Source organism: Bombyx mandarina, chromosome 08 (assembly GCF_030267445.1).
Source record: "Bombyx mandarina strain Sakado chromosome 08, ASM3026744v2".
NCBI classification, from domain to species: domain Eukaryota; kingdom Metazoa; phylum Arthropoda; class Insecta; order Lepidoptera; family Bombycidae; genus Bombyx; species Bombyx mandarina.
Window position 1 is genome coordinate 969566 of NC_143215.1, and position 17410 is coordinate 986975.

General features: G+C 41.5%; 1 protein-coding gene across 6 annotated transcripts in view; it reads left to right on the top strand.

The window, feature by feature from the left end:
• The first annotated feature begins 1682 nt into the window (after positions 1 to 1682).
• Positions 1683 to 17410, top strand: part of LOC114244964 (uncharacterized) — a 70616-nt gene continuing 54888 nt past the window's right edge. The window contains exons 1-15 of one of the 6 annotated variants that reach the window (XR_016323372.1): positions 1683 to 1856; positions 2477 to 2656; positions 3751 to 3877; positions 4155 to 4261; positions 4938 to 5094; positions 5525 to 5638; positions 6974 to 7076; positions 7295 to 7418; positions 8070 to 8186; positions 8894 to 9046; positions 9657 to 9746; positions 11051 to 11138; positions 11779 to 11869; positions 12525 to 12623; positions 13396 to 13498. Coding sequence is in view for 3 of the 6 variants with exons in the window: in XM_089728973.1 (XP_089585099.1) it covers positions 2594 to 2656; positions 3751 to 3877; positions 4155 to 4261; positions 4938 to 5094; positions 5525 to 5638; positions 6974 to 7076; positions 7295 to 7418; positions 8070 to 8186; positions 8894 to 9046; positions 9657 to 9746; positions 11051 to 11138; positions 11779 to 11869; positions 12525 to 12623; positions 13396 to 13498 (1536 nt within the window). In the remaining 3 variants the exon portion in view is untranslated. The remainder of the gene's footprint in view (positions 1857 to 2476; positions 2657 to 3750; positions 3878 to 4154; positions 4262 to 4937; positions 5095 to 5524; positions 5639 to 6973; positions 7077 to 7294; positions 7419 to 8069; positions 8187 to 8893; positions 9047 to 9656; positions 9747 to 11050; positions 11139 to 11778; positions 11870 to 12524; positions 12624 to 13395; positions 13499 to 17410) is intronic. The other 5 variants (XR_016323371.1, XR_016323370.1, XM_089728973.1 and 2 more) reach the window with 5 other exon arrangements.

Genomic DNA, 17410 nt, shown 5'->3' on the forward strand with positions numbered 1-17410 from the left:
ACGGCTATCCTGCAGAATCGGGATTGAATAACCTGAAGAGATTTCAAGTGGGCGCGGGCTACGTGAGCGAACACTACGCTTGCATACGTCATGAAGGGTGAGGATTAGTAATGACGTGTTTAGGGTGACGTCGACCGCTTACCATTCGGTCCACAGGATCGGGTATTTGTACCAAATAAAAGTTTTATAGTGCGAACGGTTAGCGTGGTATGGACATGTGGTGCATAGAAAGGAGATGCATGTGACTAGGAGATGTATGGCAATGGTAGTGCAAGATAGAGGGGGAAGAAGTCGAAGAAAACATGTATGGAGTGTGTGAATGATGATATGAGACAGAGAGAGGAGTGAGTCTTGAGATGACGGCTGATAGAAGAGAATGGAATAGAAAAATTCGCTGTACTGACCCCACCTAGTGGGATAAGGTGAGACAAAGACAAAATCTACAACGTAAATGCGCCACCCACCTCGAGATATAAGTTCTAAGGTATCAGTATAGTTACAACGGCTGCCTCGCCTTTCAAACCGAAACGCATTACTGCTTCACGGTAGAAATATATAGGGTGGTGGTACCTTTTTTTTTTTTTTTTTTTTCGCGTAGAGGGCCGAACCTCCTACGAGGTCCCCGCGCAAAAGGGGCGCGCGGGGTATGTGAGACTCAACGATCTGCATGGTGTTGTGAGCAGACCGCGGGCCCAAGGATTTTAGAGCCCACCCACTAAACGACTCCCCTGCACTCTTACACCCGACGTCCGATCCCCTCCGAGGTCAGAACCCGGATGAGGTAGGGGGGCTACCGCGGTCAACACTACAACCAGACGGCGCGGCTCACCCCAAGGACGCCCAGCCGACGGAGCCTTCGAGGCGAATCGAAGGCTCTGAAACGTCGGCCGTCTCGGTACGGCAGCCCGTCGGGCCGCCCAGACGGTGCCGCTGGTGTCCCGGAATACCCCGCTGGACCAGAACCAGCCAGCCGGGTCGGGACGCGATACACCGTCGACCGGTCGCTCTATTCACTCCACGGCAGCGCGCTAGAGTGCTGGTAGCGCGCCGCGCGGCCTCACCCCCTCAGGTCGCCCCTTGACCTTCACCGGGGGGGAGGCCACCACCTACAGGGGCCGGGACGTACGGGCGTATTCCCGCCTCCGTCCCGTTTTTTGATAACGCCATCTTGTTGTGTCTTTAAAGCGGTTAATTGTCTTCAATTAAGAAAAATATAATTATTATTCGCTAATAGATGTCGGGAAGAGCTCATTATTGAAAACACGAATAAAACAACATTTTCTAAAAATGAATCGTAGCTAGATCGATTTATCGCCCCCGAAATCCCCTGTATACTAAATTTAATGAAAATCGTTGGAGCCGTTTCCGAGATTCAGATTATATACATATATATTAAGATACAAGAATTGCTCGTTTAAAGGTATAAAATACAAAAAAGTATAGTTAAATATTTCGGTTCATTTGATTCACTAATTACTGGATTATTTATGTTCCTACTGACCGATGGAAAGATTAACGAGCAAATATTGAACCATTTCTATTCTATGTTATAGCTGAGTACACATAATCTGGTAGTTTTCAATAATTTTCAAGTAATCACTTTAACTGTAACATAACGATGTAAATTATGCACGCGCCACGCTGCCAATTGTCGTGGTTGCCTAGCAACAATGCTGTTTACATCATTGTTGTCATGGCAATGGTTACATACCACAAGCATTTTATTTTGCTTTTGTACTTTTTAGGCATCGAATACATTCCAGTCTTGAAGTAAAATATTATTAATTTTACAAAATGAAACTGTATATTATTTCTGTTTTAATTATTTATTAATACGAACAGAATCGTTTTTTGATGTGAGTAATTTTTATTATCACTTAAGTTCATTATTATTATTATTATATTATGTGACGTGTGTGGCCATCGTGAAATTATATATTTCTTTTTTAGATTAGTGGATCTAAACTTTTATTGGCCTTTAAAGGTCTGGTATCCGTCACCGCTGTCAATCTTTTAGCGATCTTTTGAGAAAGCGAAATTTCAATTGTTTTTTTTATCAATACTGTCTAATGGGCGAACCATTGATTGAAATTCGAAGACAAGCACTCACACTTCGTGATAGACTTAAAGTTCCTTGTAAAGTTGAACTTAAAGTTCGTCAATAATTATAAAAGAAAACAAAAAAAGAGAATATTTTCACGAATAAATCGTACTTAACTGCTTTGGTTTTGATTTAAGCTTTTCTCTTTAAAAAAAACTTCTCGGCTTCCTCGGGAAAGCTATAAGCACATTAGCACATTATTGTGTGCCTTGCGCCCTGTTGTAATTGTAGTTGTAATGTAATCTTATCAACATCAATTTATTAAAAAAATACAGTCTAGAGGTCGGGAACAGTTGGATGCAGCTACAAAAATTTTTTTTTATTTTTATAAACTGTTTTTTTTTTTTTCAAAAATTACATTCGACCTTCTTCCAGCTCCTGTCAAGAAATGAAAGTTGATTGACATTCAACGTACAGTATTTATAACGTATTTAATGACGTTTATCGAACATAATAATAAGAGCTATTAATTGATTCAGTATAATTTGGAGGATGGATACGTGTGTCAGAGGTTTCTCATTCATGCCTGAAGATAACGCAGCCAACGAGTTAAAGGTATGTTGTCTTTTTGCCTACTTCTTGCTAGTAGCCTCGACGAATTATAATAGGTTCTCCGAACTTGTAGGCCATCTCACAGAGTTCGGTCTGGAAGACTTTGATAACAGCTTGGTTTATTAAGAGTACTACTTCACCGAATTATTACTGATGGTAGGACGTCTTGTGAGTCCGCACGGGTAGGTACCACCACCCTGCTTATAAGCAGTAATGCATTTCGGTTTGAAGGCCGGGCAGCCGTTGTACTATCACAAGTGAGATCTTAAAACTCATGTCGCAAGATAGGTGGTGGCGTTTACGTTGTAGATGGCTCCTGTAACCACTCAACCCCACCTTTTTTTATTGCTTAGATGGGTGGACGAGCTCACAGCCCACCTGGTGTTAAGTGGTTACTGGAGCCCATAGACATCTACAGCCTAAATGCACCACCCACCTTGAGATATAAGTTCTAAGGTTTCAGTATAGTTACACTAAGAATCGGAGCTCAATGGTTCGAATGGACATCGTGAGTGCCAATAGTTGCTTTGCGAGATTTCGATCTCATCTCGAATAGTATTGTTAATGTAATGCCGTCCCGCCCTAAAAACTGCCAAACATTACTGTTCCGCTTCAAAAATAGTTGGGATAGTTGTCCGGTACCATGGCGGACTTACATTCATAAGCATAATCGTGTATATGAAGCAGATGATATGTATAAACCGGTTTTAAAAGAGCCTCAAAGGCATACATGTTAACGACACGACTAAGCCACAAAGCAACTTTGTGGATCTTCATTTGAATAATATATAATTAAGCGGGCTATAAACACCGTGGTATAGAGTGCAATCCAGAGCATGTTAGTTGCTTTCAAATATAGATAGGCCCTGCTTTGAATGATCATCACTTATGGTCAGATAACGAGGTGCGGGTTCCAACATGTTCGTTGGGTTCGGTCAAAGTTTGGTCATTATATTGTAGGTATTGTAGGTATATTATGGTATATCACATGGTATATATTGTAGGTATACCGCAGCTATAGCGTATAATGCAGATGTGATAGCGTTTCTCAAAGTAACCATAAATGAAATCGTCTTTGTAACTAATCTTTTTTCCAGTACATTGAAGGCGAAGAGTTAGAAAGAACCTGGAAGTCTACTAGAAGGTTACGAGTAAAGAAAAGAGAAGAAAAAATATGGGATGAATTCGTCAAAGAACAAGATATCGTGCATTCTGTGTGTGAAGGTAAATATTTAAAATTAATAAGAGCGGGGTAGTTGAGCTTACTCGTCGATCAACATTAATGATAGGTTAAGGTGAGATCAGAGAGTAAATTCCCTTTTGTTTTGTTCTATTCGTATTTATGTTATAATTATATTACTCTACTCAATTGCATCATAAACAGTACTAGAACTTAACTTCTTCTAAGTGGTTTTGTTAACCCACCGCTTTGTGACATCAAGCCACAGCTCCATTCTTATCTCAGACACTATTAATTTTATTTTATCTCTGAATATTTCAGATGATCCATATCAATTCTTAGAAGAACTTCCCGAAGAATGCTTGAAAGAACTAATGAAATCTGAACTGCAGAAAATGAAAAACGAACAAATTCTTGAAGAGCTTGAGGTATGGCAATAGCAGCATCGACTGAATTGCCTACTGATTTTGTTTTGTCGATTCTCCTCATGACTGTGTATAAAATGTTCCAAACACATACTCATGCTAAAATAACCAAGTCGGCTTAATCCATTTCACTATAATCTGAGACATAGAACAAATTTTATAAATAATTAAAGGCTTCGTCAAACAGAACGCGTAATTAGCGCGCGTCAGAGCGCTACGCTATGACGCCGAGATATTAGCGCTGGCGCTCTGATTGACGGTATGTTACCATAGTAGTACAACACATCGCGGCGTCATAGCGCGGCGTTAGTTTAGCGCTCTGGCGCGCGCTAATTACGCGTTCTGTTTGACGAAGGCTTTAGTAAATGTACAGTACAGTTAAATACAGTATACAAAGATCCAAATACAAAATGGCTTCCAGAGTCACGATGGACAACAATTTGTAGTGGTGTGTATGTGCACCTAAGCTTCAAGCATTTCTGATGCTAAACGACTAGCAAATACCATAGATAATGCAATGTGAAAATCGCCCCCTGCTGAATATCTCGATGATGGGTTATCATCTTCTAACTGAACTTTTTGACAAAAACACACCTAAGTCAAGTCGCGTCCTTCAAAATTAACTCTTACTATCCCCAAAAGCTTGCTACGACCATTAGAGAGAACGGATTTTCTGCAGGCCTTTCAATCTGATGATGCACAACAATACACGGTAGAAGATGACGTGCAAGCTCCACAACACGTAGAAGAAGTTCACCATATCAGTTACAATGAAGATGACGAGGGAGACGATGGAGTATTTCATATTTTCGATTCAGAAAAGGACGAAATTTCTGGTTACTATAGAATTACATACTTTTCTTTCTTCTAAAGGTATTTTTATTCTAAGGGTTGTGACTTCTCAGAGCTGCTTCTATTTCTAAACTAGTCTAATTAATCCCTAATTAGCCCTATCCAAACTCATGACACTGCATTAACATCCCCCACGATATTTAATTTTTACATGCTACATTTATCACATTACAATATTTACCGCCATATCGGATTACCGGATTTGTATAATTTTTACGTGTGTAATGCTTATTGTGATTGTAATGTTTATTCCTCATGTTCTCTTTCCGATGTGTTCATATTACTAGTAAGATGTGTATTAAATGTTTGGTCATGAAAATCTTGACAACGTTCTACTGAATTTGGCCAACACTGCTTATCTGCGTGCATATTGTTGTCTTTAGCAAATTGATTCCCAAAAACATTTTCTATTAGGCCAAGAAGACAATCAAATTGATTCCACGGGCAGTCCGTGCACAGTCCGCGAGAATAAAGACGACGCGCAGTCATCGACGGACTCTCCGGAACTTCGGTTATCCGGGAGAAAAGGTATAAATAAAACACCGATATAAAAATGAAAATACACCGTAATGTGCTTTTCATAAAGAGCAATTTGTAATGAAAGTCGGTAATCGTTATGTTATTTATACTGTTATATTATAAGTATAATAACTGATTTTGATTTAGAATCTCTAGATCTTCACCTCAAACCTTGAAACTGTTGGTTCCAGCGTTATGCCCATTTCTGCTATGAAGTATTCTCATCCAAATAACCTTAATTCTAAAATTTCCAGAATCGTCCAAAAATAGAATATTTAACTATGTTTATTTATTTGGTACGGTTGATATATTTGAACTGTTGCAATTTTGAACAGACTAAAAACCTGGTGCGCTATCTATTGTGAATTCATGATGCTAAGTCAGAAAATTTCACACAGTTATCAATTTTTACTATTAAAATGTACATATCTATGCATTAAGTGCACTATGCATCAACTGAGTGAGCCTTTGCTCGCCCACCTGCCCACCTGCCCTGGTGAAACTGAAAAGGCCTCCGGGCCACCAGTAGTCCCTCAATCCTAAAAAGAAAAGCTATGCATCAAAGATAGCGATCAGATATTACTTTATAAGAATAGCGGTTTTAAATTTTAAAATAAAGAATTATTTGGACTTAAAACGCTAATATGCACGCTGCGAAGCCGAATGTAAGTGGAAAACAATAAATGGCTGCCTATCACTAAAAGCTCTTCTGAAACAAGAAGGACTTTGGTACTCTACTGGTGGTAGGACCTCTTGTGAGTCCGCACGGGTAGGTACCACCACCCCACCTATTTCCGCCGTGAAGCAGTAATGCGTTTCGGTTCGAAGGGTGGGGTAGCCGTTGTAACTATACTGAGACCTTAGAACTTATATCTCGAGGTGGGTGGCGCATTTACGTTGTAGATGTCTATGGGCTCTAGTAACGACTTAACACCAGGTGGGCTGGGAGCTCGTCCATTCATGTAAGTAATAAAAAAAAAAAAAAAACTGTATGCTTATTGCGATTTTTTTAACGTTCTCGATAGCGTAAAAGTTAGCTCATATTTGTATGGAATGGGATCGTTTGCCTACGTTTGCCGCTAGGGGCGCTGTTCCAACTGCATACAAAATTAGGTTAACTTTTACGCTGTAGAGAACGTTAAGAAACTCGCACTAAGCACACTGATCATACTTACCAACCAGCCTTCTTGAAGAGTGGTGTCTTCGTCCTAAGAACTGTCATAGGTTTCGTCTGCTAAGCTCGATCATCCTATTCGCCCCTATGATATTTGACGATGGTGTCAATAATTGTGGCTTCTCCGACAAATACATAAAATGTCTAAGACACTGTTTCTTTTATTACAGAGAAACCGGCCGAGAATGTGGCCCACGTGATTGAGAGCAGCATCTACTGCGCCAAAGTTAAAGATTTAAGGACGAAATTATGTGAAGAACTCTCGTCTATAGTGTGAGCTCTTTATATTTCAGTACAACCTATTAGTACAAAAAAAGGTTTCTTGTTCCAACATAGCGTTTTCACTAAGGCCTTTTCTTCCATTTGCCAATGGCTCACCAAGAATTGTAATTACAGGAGCGGAGTTCATATGTTCCTAATGCCGAAGAGCCTTTAGTCGTTACGCCGATATAAAACATACAACTTTATTGACTGTTCTGTCTGTGCTTCAGAACCACGCTGGAGAACCAAGATCTATCGTCGATTGAGGGTAACGAGTTGGCCAGAATGTGCAAGAGGTCCAATGAATTCTGCATACGATTCAACAGAATACATATGTACCAGTTGCAGAGGCAGGTCAGTGGGTTCGATCATGATTCCATCTACCAAGTTCATTTCGCATGTTCTGCTAAGGCCTGGGATCTTGAGTCTTGTTCTCACGAGGGCGAAGTGAGGTCATCCGCCGTATATCCAATCATTGGGTTGCTTTCAGTTACTACTAGCCCGTTCTTGTCGTAAATCAGCCAAACGCCCCAAATTTGATAGGTATGTTTATATGGGTACATCCGTCTTAAAACACAGTTCAGACTTCATGCCTCGAACTGGGGTCAGCATCTAAATTGATGCTACCTATAGGTTCTGGTAACTACTTAACAAACTCACCGTAGTCAAACTATTCAGATAGACGAGCAGATAAGATTTACTGGTTGTAGGATCTGATTGTGAGTCCGCACGGATAGGTACCACCACCCTGCCTATTACTGCCGTGAAGCAGTACTGCGTTTCGGTTTGAAGGGTGGGGCAGCCGTTGTAACTATACTTGAGACCTTAGAACTTGTATCTCAAGGTGGGTGGCGCATCTACATTGTAGATGTGTATGGGCTCCAGTATCCACTTAACACCAGGTGGGCTGTGAGCTCGTCCACCCATGAAGCAATAAAAAAAAGGTGTGATCCGCTGGGTTAATTATACTTTTGATTATAAAGAAACTTAAATTTATTTATCCAGCTCCAAGACTTGAAACGTCACACGAAAAATGCTCTGCCGTTTGCCAAACACACCCAGTTTCAGTCATTGATGGTGAGGGTGGTGTCCCTGCATCAGAACATGTTTCAGGCTTACCAGGTGATTGTGCTTATCATTTTAAAGATCTAAATAACACTCAAATTCCTGGAATGCCCATTGGATGACCTCGTGGTACCACGGATATCTGTGGTGCTCAGGTCGCAGATTCTTAGCTGTAAAATGAATATAATGTTATCAGTTTATTATGTGTCGAAAACACGATATTAAAACGCAAAGATGAAAATCTCAATCACATTATCATAATGGGGAATTCCTATAAAATGCATGAAGACTTTGTGGCAGAAATAGGTAGGAAGCTGTTAATAGCTGTTACGAAGTTACGAAACATCAAGAGTCTTAATGTCTAGTCATTAACCTGTATGGCAAAGCAGCGTCAGCTCCTTAAGAAGCGTCAAGTGTTAACGTTGCACGCTCGCCTGCAAGTAGCTTCTCACAATTGCTGGATGTACCTTCCAGTGCAAGTTCACTACCCCCTATCGCTGATAAAAACTCCTTCCATTTGCTATAATTTCCAGCGGGCACGCTGATAAAAAAATTTTTTATTACTTAGAAGGGTGGACAAGATCACAGCCCACCCGGTATTAAGTGGTTACTGGAGCCCATAGACATCTACAACGTAAATGCGCCACCCACCTTGAGATATAAGTTCTAAGGTCTCAGTATAGTTACAACGGCTGCCCCACTCTTCAAACCGAAACGCATTACTGCAGTCTTATCCTTTAGGCCACGACGACACTTCTCTACAGGTCTTCAACAAGTCAATAGAGCAGACGGCTTGTCTACGTGAGAGTTCACAAGTGCTCGCATCGCTCATCCAGGCGACTAGACAAGCCTCTGACCTTTGCAAATGTGCACCAGTGCCCAAAGACTTCGCCGCCGTTACTGACCTCTATAATGACGTGAGTCTAAATTACTGATATTATTATCAGTGTCTTTTTATATTATTTATTTTCCTTGTTAACTTTTTTTTAAATGAATGCAAAAATGTATTTTTTTATTGCGTAGATGAGTAGATGAGCTCACAGCCCACCTGCTGTTAAGTGGTTACTGGAGCCCATAGGCATCTACAACGTAAATGCCGCCACCCACCTTGAAATATGAGCTCTAAGGTATCAGTATAGTTACAACGGCTACCCCACCCTTCAAAGCGAAACGCATTACTGCAGAAATAAGCAGGGCGGTGGCACCTACCCATGCAGGACTCACAAGAGGTCTTACCACCATTAATTACGCAATTTATAATATTTTTATTACACGATGTTATTCCTTCGCCGTGGAAGTCAATCGTGAACATTTTTTAAATGCGTATTTCATTAGAAAAATAAGTACCCGCCTGCGGGTATTCGAAGACCGGTACATCGCAAGATACGAATGCACCAGACGTCTTATCCTTTAGGCCACGACGACTTCAAGACTAACTAAGCTCAAAGCTGTGCTAGTGTAGATCGGATGCCTTAATGAACCGACATCGTGAATAACGAGGAATGATTCAGTATAAAACTTTGGCAGGAATTACTGGTGTCGTGCCACGAGTTAGAAGCATCGATGCATGTTTACAATTCAAAGGTCACGGAATACATGCAGGACAACGATACTAACGTAAGTTGCATGTTCGTGGGGATGTTGTGAGCGTAGGGCTTTTTATTTGCACTGTACGGGTGAACGATCTTACAGCGCACCTGTTGTTAAGTAATTACCGATGCCCATGGACATCAAAAAGTTATGGTGGTGGTGGGTAGCCATCATAGAATACAAGATATTTGACAGATGAAGAGAATCTCGCTTACGACATTTTCAAGATAAGCTTGCATTTTTTTTTTTTTTTTTTTATCGCTTAGATGGTATTGCATATATACAAGTTCCGAACAATATCATTCGGGGACACATCATTTCGGATCCTCCCGATCCACTAACAGTGCTTTTAGGTACCTCAAGCACCGGTCATCGTTCTCGTCGAACCCGTCGCTTGCGACGAAGTGCTCGAGTAAATTAACTCACAGACACAGCCCACCGAGTTTCTCGCCGGATCTTCCCAGTGGGTCGCGTTTCCGATCCGGTGGAAGATTCTGCGAAGCACGGCTCTTGCTAGGGTTCGTGTTAGTAACGTCGTCAGGTTTGAGCCCCGTGAGCTCACCTACTAGTTAAGGTTACGCTGAAATAGCCTCTCAAGGCTTCAGCTAGGTAGAAAAAAAAAACAACATTCGGATCGTCGGTCTACTGAGCAATATCACCCCTTCGTCGTTTAAGCCTTCCACAAAGTGAATACTACTACCACGTACCTTTAGATTCAAAGTTTCAATTTTAAAATCTAAAGTTTGTTCCATGCCATAGTACATTTCATACATTTTTTTTCACAGTAGCATGTCAAAGATGATTAAAAGTTAAAATGTTCTAAAATTTAAAGAAAAAAGATTGTTAATTTTATTTTGATTTTGGGACACCCTGTATGTAAGCTTATCTTATAGATGTCGTTAGCGCGATTCAAGTCTTTGGCTGACTTCTTCTATTCTAAAATGACTTATGTTAACCCACGCTTGTCTTGTTGTCCTGATTGTCAGGTGTCCCTCATGCTGGTTACTGAGTGATTCACAACCAAATCACTTAATATTAAGTAGACCGTCAGCTTCGTCTGAATATCTACAAATCTAATCTAAATCATAAAATGCTAATATTTCATCACATCACAACATTACTAGTCATCTCGTTGGCTCAAAGTGATAGCGGTTAGTAAGTACCATCGCATATTGACAGCGAAACTGTAAAGTCACTAAGTCTGAAGTATTAAAGATAATGATCATCGCTTAACAATTGAAGTAGGTAAGGTAATAAATTGAGAGAGACTCTTGAAAAACAAACTAAAAAATATCAATTGGATGATGTTTCGGAATAAAAAACCTTTGCAGAGCATAGCCACCTCAAGGAAGTCCAACAGAAAGTGTTTCGGGAAGAAATCAGGTGTCAGAGCTTGGTCGAAATCTGATCCCAGATCTGGTAATTTATTTCATTGACCTTAAAATAAAATATTTTAATTAGTCTCAATTAGATTTCCATGGGTAACTTAAATGTCACTAAATGTCCCAATGTCACTGCTATATACTTGTATCTTGAAAGCTAATTTACGTTTTTTTATTTTTTAAATGGGTGGATGAGCATACAGCTCACCTAGTCGTGAGGTGGGTTGTTGAGCGACAGGAGGTTTTAGTCGGTTCGACTCCGACATACCCCGCCCGCGATCCCCAGTGGAGGGTGGGAGTCCGGCGATTTCCTCCTGACCAAAAAAAAAGAAGGACGTTTTGGATTGGAAAAAATGGTGCCTACAAACAGGACTCGAACACAGGACAGTCGTTTCGCTGTATATAAATGCACCGGGCGTCGTAACCACAATGATATCGACACTTAGAACTTGGATTCGTTTGTGTAAAAGGCCGCTTTGACCTTACTAATTGAGGGATTGCCCATATAATTACTCAACACTTTGTTACTCTCTTATCCTACACACTTTCAACTCCAAACACCGCTCGCAATCATTTTGCCTTTAGAGACAAGAGCCTTAGTACGGATATTAGTCCACTTATGAACCGCGCAAGATTTTCAAAGTACTTGCGAATACAACTAACAAACTCATTTCCAGGTACAGAGGAAAGATTATCCATGTACTCTTTAGATACTATTCGTCACAACTTGAACGCTAAATCTTCTAGTTCAAGAGAAAATCAGTCCAGGTAAGATAATGCTAGCCGGTTCATTTGTTAATCTACACTAACGGAGCTCCGTCGCAAACTCTTTCCATGAAAGGGAATACTTTTTTTTTTATTGCCCTTGTAGGCAGACGAGCATACGGCCCATCTGATGGTAAGTGGTCACCGTCGCTCATGGACGTCAGCAAAGCCAGGAGCAGAGCCAAGCCGCTGCCTACCAAACGTTGAGTAGTAAGAATTTACTCTGCAAAATAAAATTTTATATTGTGCATTAACTTGTGGAAGTTCATATTATGAGTCCGCGTGCATGGCCGGCATATGATATTTTTTGTGTTCTGATTTTAGGAGTGGGATTATGTGGAGCCACTATGTTCTTGAGACTTTAACCTCATGTCCCAAGATCTCACTTTCAAATATTCAATGGAATGCTCTAGGCCTAACGATAGATCGTAACCATGTTCATGTAAGCCAATAAAAAGCAAAAGAAGCTTAAAATGTAGTTCCAAAGAGTATAACTATCATTACTGCTTCTAGAAAGATCTAAGACTATTGTAAAATTGGTGGACTAGTGCAAACAATATATCATCCAGGATATTACTAGTAGTGTTTTCAACAAAATTGCGGCCGTATTCTTGTGTTATTATTCGTAACTTTTTCTAATAAAGTATATTTATTTTAGAGGTACATCCAAAGTGCACATATCCAGTAATAATGTTGATGGAAAACAGACTAATCATAAAAGTGAAGGTGCAAACAAGACGAACAGGAAATCTCCCAGGTGCTATCGTAGAACTATTGATAAACAAAGTTAACAACTGGTAGGGTCGTATCAGCTTTTAGGAGTTATTTTGGTAGTGGTCAATAATGGTTCAGAGCGTTATCGGAAGTGAGATAATTAAATTTTACTGGTGGTAGGACCACTTGTGAGTCCGCACGGGTAGGTACCACCGCCCTGCCTATTTCTGCCGTGAAGCAGTAATGCGTTTCGGTTTCAAGGGTGGGGCAGCCGTTGTAACTATACTGAGATCTTAGGACTTATATCTCAAGATGGGTGGCGCATACATAACAACCTGTGTCCAGATAACAACATTACTAAATAATCAGTAATCCGGTTACCCCCCGGCAGTACTGAATTCCACGAGCGATGATAACCATTCGCCATCGGCTCAGTGAGCATACCACTTTCTGCCTTAGAAAGTGATCTAATTTCCTTTACCGCTGGATAGTTAGTGATAACGTCATCTCTAATATAGACTTTGTCCCAAAAAATATACTAAGCAAAAAAAGATCCATATTATATTAGATCGACGCAATACATTTCAAGTTTATCGGTTCCACAATCGATCCTTACTTTCATTTGTTCTTAGTGTGAGTTTTTTTAAACAGCGCCCCTAGCGGCAAACGTAGGCAAACGTCCCAACACCATACAAATATGAGTTAACTTTTACGCTGTCGAGAACGTTAAGAAACTCGCACTAAGCACACTGCACTTACTTCATATTTCAGTAAGTTGTCTTTCATAATGTTACGAGTACTGTATTTGTGTGCAGATTCCGCCGTCCGCTAATGCGAGATCCTCATCAGGGGAGGCCTCGTAGTCATAAACACCAGAAGGATACAGATATCCAAACCATGGTCGAAGCTGTTGAACCGGTAAAGTTTATGTGCCTTAGATTAACGTTGACGTCACACAGCGGTCGCATTATGACGAACTATAATATAATTGACGGCCATTTTTAATAAGCTTTTATATTATTATTAGCTTTAGACGTATGTATGTTAGTATGTAACGGAATCTATGAACATGATTTTGACCCCCTTCAAAATGACGGATTAACTCGAAATTTGGTATACTTATTAACGACCGATGACAATTCAATATTTAAAAAATATATGTAAAAATTGAAATTCAACTAAAAAATGAAATATAAATTATAGTTTTGTAGCGAGTCTGAGTGCGGCCCTGCGCTGAGTACGGCCCTGCGCTGGAGCATCGCACTTTATATAATATTCGTCGGTACTCGCAAAAGGTGGTCATTCGGTCGAGTTCGAGACAAAACATACGCTGGTGCTTCGCTATTAACATTTGTATTATTTGATCGCTATTTAATTAAATATAAAATTGTAATTAGTGGTATCATTTCACTGCAACAAAACCATAGTTGGTACCACAATTGGTGACGCCGAATACGAACACGGAACATGGAGCCACAACAAAGAAAGCAGCCAGCAGCGATGCCGGACGAATTTTTGGACACGGAGGGTACCTCATATGCTGCCTCGCTAGAAACGTCGAGAATCGGTTTCCGTCCACCCCCGTTTTGGCCAGAGGAACCAGAGCTATGGTTCGCGCAGGTGGAGGGCCAATTCGTGTTGGCGAATATCAAAACGGACTCCACAAAGTTTTATTCCGTCATCGCCGTTTTGGAGCACAGACACATATCGGAGGTAAAAGATATTATAACCAACCCTCCGACCGAAGAAAAATATAACAAACTGAAAACGGAATTAATTAAACGGTTATCTGCATCTCAAGAACGGAAGGTAAAACAATTATTAATGCATGAAGAGTTAGGGGACCGCAAACCGTCTCAGTTTTTGAGACATTTGAGTAACCTGGCAGGACCTTCAGTGCCGGACGATTTCGTGAAAACGTTGTGGTCGAGTCGATTGCCGAGTAATATACAGACTATTGTAGCTTCCCAGTCGGATCTTCCACTCGATAAGTTAGCTGACCTGGCGGATAAAATACACGAACTTGCACCCTCTGCACCATACCAGGTAGCGAGTACAGCCCACTCCGCGCCTACTTCAGCTCAAGGTATGCCCACAACAATTATTGAGACTATGGCCAACCAGATTAGTGAATTAACAAAGCAGGTAGCATTGCTCACTACAAACATGAACCGTGGTTATCATCATGCACGCCAACGGTCACGGAGTAGGCAGAAAAGGGATAGGTCTAGGTCACGGTCACGATTACGTCAGCCACCTGAAAACCACCCTCATTGTTGGTACCATTTTAATTTCTCTGGTCGAGCAACAAAATGCCGGAAGCCATGTCAATGGCAGTCGGAAAACTCCATGGACAGCCGGAAGTAGCGGCCTATGACTGTCCAACTAATTCAGGCCGACTTTTCATATCTGACCGACATTCTAAAATACAATTTTTGGTTGATACAGGGTCGGACCTGTGTGTGTATCCTAGATCAGCTATGAGAACACCCTGTACGCAAGCCAAGTATAGCTTAACTGCCGCAAATGGTTCAGTAATACATACCTATGGACAGATACATATAACATTAGATTTGGGACTGCGCCGTGCTTTCTCTTGGAAATTTACCAAGGCAGACATTGCAAAGCCAATTATTGGTATTGATTTTTTAAATTTTTACAACCTGCTAATTGACTGCCGTAATCACAGAATTATAGATGGGACTACTTCACTAGCTGTGCCAGCATCACATCAAAAAGTTCCGGATAGCGTGGCATCAGTCAAGACAATTTCTGGTGATTCAGTATTTCACCAGCTTCTACGTGAGTTCCCAGAAGTTACACGACCTGCGGGTACTGTAAGTACACCTAAGCATAACACTATGCACTTTATTAAAACTACGTCTGGACCACCAGTTACGAGTAGACCTAGACGGTTGGATCCCGAACGCTTGCGACACGCCAAGAAAGAATTTGACGACATGCTAGCATGTGGCACGGCAAGGCGTTCGTCAAGCCCATGGTCCTCACCGCTGCACTTGGTCAAAAAGAAGGATGATGGCTGGAGACCTTGTGGTGATTACCGTGCACTAAATGCTCGTACCGTGCCCGATCAATATCCTGTACGCCACATTCAGGACTTTAGTCAGCAGCTTTCTGGATGTACTATCTTTTCAAAAATTGATCTTATTAAAGCTTATAATCAGATTCCCGTAAATCCCTCTGACATACCCAAGACAGCGATCACCACACCCTTTGGCATGTTTGAGTTCCCGTACATGACATTTGGTCTAAGAAACGCAGCTCAAACTTTTCAGCGGTTTATTGATGAAGTGCTCACAGGCTTAAATGACTTCTGCTATGGGTTCATGGACGATTTGTTAATTTTTTCCGAGTCACGTGATCTTCACATGACCCATGTGCGACAGGTACTTGCCAGACTTAAGGAATATGGCGTTCTAATCAACCCAGCCAAATGTTCTTGGGGTAGAAATGAAGTCAGTTTCCTCGGATATCATGTTTCTGCTGAAGGTACACGTCCTCTTCAAGAGAAAGTCCGGGTTATCCAGGAATTTCCTGTACCACGAACAGTGAAGGAGCTCCGAAGGTTTCTCGGTATGTTGAATTTCTATAGAAGGTTCATTCCTGATGCAGCGACTATTGAAGCACCTCTACACAGTATGTTGGCAGGAGAGAAGGTAAAAGGGTCACAGCCTGTCCACATGACCCCACTACAGCTGGAAGCCTTCGAAGAATGCAAAAGAGCATTATCCAAGGCTACACTTCTGGTACATCCCAATATGCAAGCTGAGTTGTCTATAGTTACTGACGCATCTGACGTATCTATTGGAGCGACTTTGCAACAGCGTGTACAAGACCAATGGGAACCACTCGGGTTCTTCTCCAAAAAATTAAGTCCGAGTCAGAGGAAGTACAGTCCATATGACAGGGAGTTACTAGCGATATACGAAGCAATTAAATATTTTAGGCATATGGTAGAAGCTAGAAACTTTAGTATATACACCGACCACCGACCACTCGTTTACGCTTTCTCTAGGTCAAAAGATAATTGTTCTCCAAGACAGTACAGGTATTTTGATTTTATCGCACAGTTCACCACTGATATAAGGTACATACCTGGTACGCAGAATATTGTGGCAGACACGTTGTCACGTATAGAGGAGGTACAAGCCATTGACTTCCATCAGTTAGCCCTCTCACAGGAATCAGATCCCGAACTACAAAACCTACTCAGCAAGGGATCGTCACTAAAGCTACGGAAGATAGCTCCAGCTGGATCACACACGGAACTGTACTGTGACATGTCAGTGCAACCGCCAAGACCCTACGTCACACCTGATTTTCGGAAGCAAGTTTTCGACTCACTGCACTGTCTTAGCCATCCAGGTGGTGCTGCTACAGTCCGACTTGTGACCGAACGATTTGTATGGCCTGGAATACGTCGCGACTGCAGAGATTGGTCGAGGAATTGCTTGCACTGCCAGCGATGCAAAGTTACCCGTCACACAACAGCCCCACTTTCCCGTTTTCCTTTGACCACGTCGAGATTCTCCTGTATCCATCTCGACATTGTAGGACCACTAACCCCTTCTGCTAATTACAGATATTGCCTTACCGTCATCGACCGCTTTACGCGATGGCCTGAGGCAATACCGATGATGGAGATCACTGCTGAAGCTTGCGCAACTGCTCTCGTATCAGGATGGATATCAAGGTTCGGCTGTCCCACTCAAGTTACCACCGACCAGGGTCGGCAGTTCGAATCAGCTCTCTTCAAGTCCATCACGTCCATGGTGGGAGCCAGGCATTTCCGTACGACATCTTACCATC